The sequence below is a fragment of the Chiloscyllium plagiosum genome, chromosome 21 (genome assembly GCF_004010195.1).
Source record: "Chiloscyllium plagiosum isolate BGI_BamShark_2017 chromosome 21, ASM401019v2, whole genome shotgun sequence".
NCBI classification, from domain to species: domain Eukaryota; kingdom Metazoa; phylum Chordata; class Chondrichthyes; order Orectolobiformes; family Hemiscylliidae; genus Chiloscyllium; species Chiloscyllium plagiosum.
Window position 1 is genome coordinate 32,402,901 of NC_057730.1, and position 6,231 is coordinate 32,409,131.

The 6,231-nt window shown below is 43.3% G+C and overlaps 1 protein-coding gene across 5 annotated transcripts in view; it reads left to right on the top strand.

Moving 5' to 3' along the window:
- Window positions 1-372: 372 nt before the first annotated feature.
- Window positions 373-6,231, top strand: part of ern2 (endoplasmic reticulum to nucleus signaling 2) — a 119,745-nt gene continuing 113,886 nt past the window's right edge. For 3 of the 5 annotated variants that reach the window (XM_043711700.1, XM_043711703.1, XM_043711702.1), the window contains exon 1: window positions 373-670. In XM_043711700.1, coding sequence (XP_043567635.1) covers window positions 605-670 — 66 coding nt within the window. In that variant the 5' untranslated portion in view covers window positions 373-604. The remainder of the gene's footprint in view (window positions 671-6,231) is intronic. The other 2 variants (XM_043711699.1, XM_043711698.1) reach the window with 2 other exon arrangements.

Below are 6,231 nucleotides of genomic sequence, written 5' to 3' on the forward strand. Positions count from 1 at the left end.
TTAACCAGCATCTTCTATATTTAATTACAATTAAGAACTGCTGGGATTGGATGAATGGTGGAAACGGCCTACGCGTGTTCCTACATTAGCTCGTTGCCAGTATTTTCTATTGGGTTGATGGTAATGTAAAGTGGTGTGTGTTTGCGGAGTCAGCATGCTCCCGGAACAGGAAGTTACTGGAAGCTGCGTCTCCAACATTTACAAACAAAACAGCTCCACGTGTCAGAGCTGTCACTTTCGTTTGCGAAGACCTAACCCTTGACGCGTTCGCGTATCCGATTCGTGAATCCTGAAGTCCTGCCCACCGCTCGGTATGTCTGATTGGTTACTGTCTCCGGGTCCCGTGGGCGTTATTGCCCGCAGGCTGTAATCACGTGGGTGCTTTACCCAATCCTGTCCGAGTTCCTGCTTTGAGCCAATGAGTGAGGAGCGGGGTCGGCGCGTGCCCTCCCGGGCCGGATGTCCGCGCGCCCGCGCGCCCCCGAACTGCGGGTTGTCCGCTGGCGGTTGGAGCCGCGAACATGGGAGTACGGTCGCTTGAAGCGTTTCTTCACCACCAACCCTCCATCCCTCTGAGCGAGTGAGTGAGTGAGCCGGCCAGGCCATGGGTGACTCCCGGGGGCTCCGAGCCCCCCTCTTGTTAGTTATCCTGTTGCTGGCAGTAAGGCAGGTGAGTGAGCCCGAAGGGACGGAGACCCTTGTAATGACCGGAAATCTCAGACCGAAGCTGGAGGTCGGCTCCGAGGGGCTTCCCGAACTCTCTGTGCATTGGCATTGGAGGGCGGGAGTTTGGCATTTTATTTTTTTGCCTTGCGTCTTTGGCGGTCTTGATAACATAATGAACCACGAGCAGGAATCTGTAGACTGCAATTGTGTTGTGTAGGGCATTGCGATGGATTAATGCGCCCTAATTCTTCCTGCTTGTTACTGCAGGTCAGCAAAGCGACTGTCAGTTGTCCTTATTGAATGTTTTGGGACGAAACACAACATTTAACTTTGAAAGCACGACTGTTACTAAAAATAGCAGATATTAAAAAGACAACTACTAGGACGGATTTCCACATATAAATGATTACAAGCTTGCCACATTGCTGAATTGACCAACTGCGTTTCAGCCTCATTTTTTTGCAAGGGAATTTTTATTTGAATATCTGAAACTCGTTTGTCGCTTATTCTGATTTGTTCAGTATATCAAGTCGGAGAAGCCACTGCTCAGGAACTTGGTTGAAAGTGGCTGACGGAAGAGGGGGTGTAGGATGTTGGTCTGTCCAGACTCGGGCTTTTGCGTGGCAGAGGAGCAGGCTGAATGATGCTGACCTAGGTCAGTATCCAGTACATGGTCAAAGCTATCCATGGCTGTACATCTCTGTGACTATGACTCCAGTTCACGGCCCGAGAATGCACTGAATTGAGGTGGCTCAAATTTGTCGTGGATTTCAAGATGTACCGAACCCGTCTATCCAGAACTCTGTGTTGACCACTGAGACACAACCCTGCGTCTGATCTTGCATCCCATAATTTGGCTGTGGAAAATTAGGTTTGTGCATTTTTAAAACAGCGCAAAGTGTTTTTTTTTCCTATGGGCTGTGCTGTTGCACCTATCCACCCAGATATGCCTATCTTATAGCAACAAGATCCCGAATGGATAAATCTTTCAATCTGGGGTGGAGAGTGTTTTGAGTTTCATCCAGTAGACACTTATGTCAGTACACAGTGTGCCAGGCCATGTGTAAGGGTCTGCATGCTGTATTTTTTTAAAGGTATGTTTATCAGAGGGGTTAACAATTATTTTCCTTTGGTTTAGACACCAGCATGGTGATGCTATAAGTTGTATTTGAAGCACTAGTTGTGGTGCTACATTCAGATGTAGCTTTTTTAGCTTTGTTGATGGAAGATTTTTTTGTGGCCTGGAGAAAAACTTTACGTCTTAATTTGAATGTCTTTGTTTGCGGTCTTTTTTGATGGGCTGCTTTGAAATTTTTTCTTGCACTTCAATTCCATGCTCCTGATCTTTGGGCACTCATTTGGTGGGGCAGGCATATCAGAACAACTCATGGGCTCCAAGGTCTGCTGTGAATTTCGCTGTTTGTTAATTTTTCTTAGATGCACTCTGTCCGGAGATACATGAACTTGAATAGGATAGTGCAGAGGGAATTTGGTGTGCTTTCCTTTTTATTGGTCGAAGCATTGAGTATAGGAATTAGGAGATCATGTTATGACTGTACAGGACGTTGATTGGGCCAGTTTTGAAATATTGTATGCAATCCCCCCCCCACCCCGCTAGAGGAAGGATATTGTGACCCTTGAAAGGGTTCATGTAAGATTTACAAGGATGTTGTCAGGGTTGGAGGATTTGAGCTATAGGGACAGGCTGAATAGGCTGGGGCTGGTTTCCCTGAAGCGTCTGAGGCTGTGGGGTGACCTTAGAGGTTTATAAAATCATGAAGGGCCTGAATAGGATAAATAGTCTTTTCCCTATGGTGGGGAAGTCCAGAACGAGAGGACATTGGTTTAGGGTGAGAGGGTAAAGATTTAAAAGACACCTTTTTCACACAGCAGGTGATGCGTGTATGGAACGAGCTGCCAGAGGAAGTAATGGATGCTGGTACAATTACAACATTGAAAAGGCATCTGGATGGATATATGAATAGGAAGGGTTTGGAGGGATAAAGGCCAAATGCTGGCAAATGAGATGAGATTGGTTTAGGATATCTGGTGGGCAATTTCTGCATCCATGCTGTACAGTTCAGACTCTATGGCTTGCCAGTGTGGCCATCAAAGGGCAATTGCTATTGGAACTGACTGTCTGCTCTTTTTACGTGGTTGCATCTGTGCTGGAGTATCCATGGACAGGGAGATTGTTCGCTTATACGGTGAAGGTCCAAGGGTACTGCAGAGGTTAAGGTTGATCACCGTGGTAATTACCTTTTTTACTACAAACGATTTTCCTTTAAGTTACAGTTGACCTTTTGGTTTTTGTTAGTGCTCCATTGGGCTGTCTAAATCACTTTTTGAGTGTGTGTTTTTGGGCGAGAACCTTTTTGAATGAAAGCTTTTTGTGTGCACTAGATTGAATGCTCTTGTCACATGACTGCAGCAGGATATGCGTGTAGGATAAAAAAAATTTGAAGTTGCTGTTTTGCCTCCATACTACTGGTTGCTTCTCTGAATTTTGAGCATTTATTTTGTATCTGGTACAAGTTGGTTGTGGAAAACTGGTAATGAGCAACTGGTTGTACAAAAAGAAAAATGATTTCTATTCTCTTGATCATGCTGGGCTTGGGAATGGAATTATTGCATAAATATCTGACTAAAGTGTTGTAATTGGAAGTGGTGATTTTAATTGCAAAATAAAATTTACTAAATCTCACTGATTCAAGATTTACAGTAATTAAACTTGAAATGTTTGATTTACAGTGCAAACTAGTATTTTGAAGGAATCATAAGTTTTCCTTTAACTCACTACTGGCCATAGGTACTGGATGTTGTGCAATGGATGTAAGTTTGCTTGCTGAGCTGGAAGGTTCATTTTCAGATGTTTCATCACCGTACTAGGTAACTTCATCAGTGAGTCTGTAATGAAGCACTTGGGATATGGCCCACCTTTTATGTTTAGGTTTCCTTGGGTTGGTGATGTCATTTCCTGTTCTGATTCTGTCCACACCTGAAACCATACAAGACTCTCTCATTTACATTGCAACACATTCACGTTTTTCATGGTACAATATTGAAAGTAAGGTTTGAGTAATCTGACTCTCATAGAAATGGGTAAAACACTTAATATGTTCTGATTGAACTCCTCCCACCTTGCCCGAGGCTTATGTTGAATTCATCCCTGTACATTGCTGTTTCCTTCCCCATAAATCCTAATCAATACCTACTTAGAATTTTTAACTTTGAAGTGCGGTGGCAGTGCCCCTACCTCTGAGCCAGGAGGCCTGAGTTCAAATCCCATTTGCTCTAGAGTTATGTAATAACATCTCCGAACAGGTTACTGAGAAAATATTGACGTTGTGTGCATCATTAATGCTGTTGGGTTTGTCATATCCATTATTCCTCGATCTATACTATGTATTTTATGTTCCAAATCCATTCCAAGCCCCCCTCATCTCCTCCTCTTATTCTTGCAGCATCATTATTATGGATCATCGTTATTATCAGCCACTCGAGTAGATTCTTGTTGTTCAGTGGGATTATGGCTGATCTGTGCCCTAAAGTCATCCATCTACATTGTTGCATATTCTTTAATATCAAAAATATTAGTCAATCCTAGCTTTAATTTTTACTTGAGCAAACATATTGTACTTTTTCAAAAGTTTCACATTTACATTACATTACATTACTTAGTGTGGAAACAGGCCCTTCGGCCCAACAAGTCCACACCAACCCGCCGAAGCGCAACTCACCCTGACCCATTCCCCTACATTTACTCCTTAACCTAACACTATTGGCAATTTAGCATGGCCAATTCACCTAACCTGCACATTTTTGGACTGTGGGAGAAAACCGGAGCATCCGGAGGAAACCCACGCAGACATGGGGAGAATGTGCAAACTCCACACAGTTTCCCCATGTTTCCTCAAACCTTGTTGTGAAGTCCAATTAAAATTGACCCACAGCAAAATCTTTAGAGTTAAACAAAGTGGGATTTGTTACTGCATTCAAAACATTGATGGGAATGCTTTGTGACAAACATTCACATACACTTGATTCTCATTCTAAGGTTGTCTTCTTTATCCTAGACAAAAAATTATATCATCCTTTTCAAGCCCTAAAAACCTAATCAAGTTTGTTCCTTATTCTTCTGTATTTCAGGCATCATAAGTCTAGCCATATAACCCTCTTGGAGCCTGATTCTATTCTACAGTGCCCTCCTTTAAGGCCAAATATATCCTTTTCCAATGGGTCCTAGAACTTCATACTGTATGTCAGATGTGATCTGTTTAGGGCTCCATATAATTAATAATACTTTCAGCCTTTTATAATTTAGTCTGTGACATGGAAAGGCTTACACTCCTTTTGTTTTGATTTTTTTTAAAGCATGTATAAGTCATTAACACAGGAGGAGATTATTTTGTCCATGTTAGTGCTAGCCAAAAGAAATCTGTCTAGCCTGATCTCACATGCCAGCTCTTGCTGTTGCACTGTGCACACTGCAGCAATTTGAATGCTTATACAAATATTTTTAAAGTACAATGAGATTTCTCTCATGACTATCTTTTTAGATTGTTCCAGGTTCCTCACTACGCTTTGGGTTTTAAAAAAAAAATTAAACGCCCCTCTGATCCCTTTCCTGACTATGTCACCTCATGTCCCCTGTTTATTGAACTTTCTAAAGGAAATAGATCCTTCCTATTTACTCTGCGTAGGCCTGTTAAATTCATACACTTGGAAGAATTATTTCATCAGCTTCTATTTCATAGAAAGTCTAATCCAATTTTTTTTTCTCGACCGTATCTGTGCATCTCATAGTTTTGTAGACTTCTGTTAAGTCTGCCCTCGGCCCCAGTATTTTGCATAGGTGTTTACTGTGGAGAAGGATACGAAAGATATAGAATGTGGGGAAATAGATGGTGGCATCTTGAAAAATGTCCATATTACAGAGGAAGTGGTACTGGATGTCTTGACACGCACAAAAGTGGATAAATCCCCAGAACCTGATCAGGTGTACCGTAGAACTCTGCGGGAAGCTAGGGAAGTGATTGCTTGGCCCCTTGCTGAGATATTTGTATCATTGATAGTCACAGTTGAGATGCTGGAAGACCTGGAGGTTGGCTAAAGTGGTACCACTATTTAAGGTGGTAAGTAAAAATCAGAGAGCTATAAACCGGTGAGCCTGACTTTGGTTGTGGGCAAGGTAAAAACAATGACTGCAGATGCTGGAAACCAGATTCTGGATCAGTGGTGCTGGAAGAGCACAGCAATTCAGGCAGCATCCGAGGACAGGCAAAATCGACGTTTCGGGCAAAAGCCCTTCATCAGGAATAAAGGCAGAGAGCCTGAAGCGTGGAGAGATAAGCTAGGGGGGGGGGGGGGGGGGGAGAGAGTAGCATAGAGTACAATAGGTCAGTGGGGAAGGAGATGAACGTGATAGGTCAGGGAGGAGAGGGTGAAGTGGATAGGTGGAAAAGGAGCTGGGCAGGTCGGACAAGTCCGGACAGGTCAGGGGACCGAGTTTCTGGAGGTTAGAAGCTAGGATGAGGTGGGGGAACGGGAAATGAGGAAACTGTT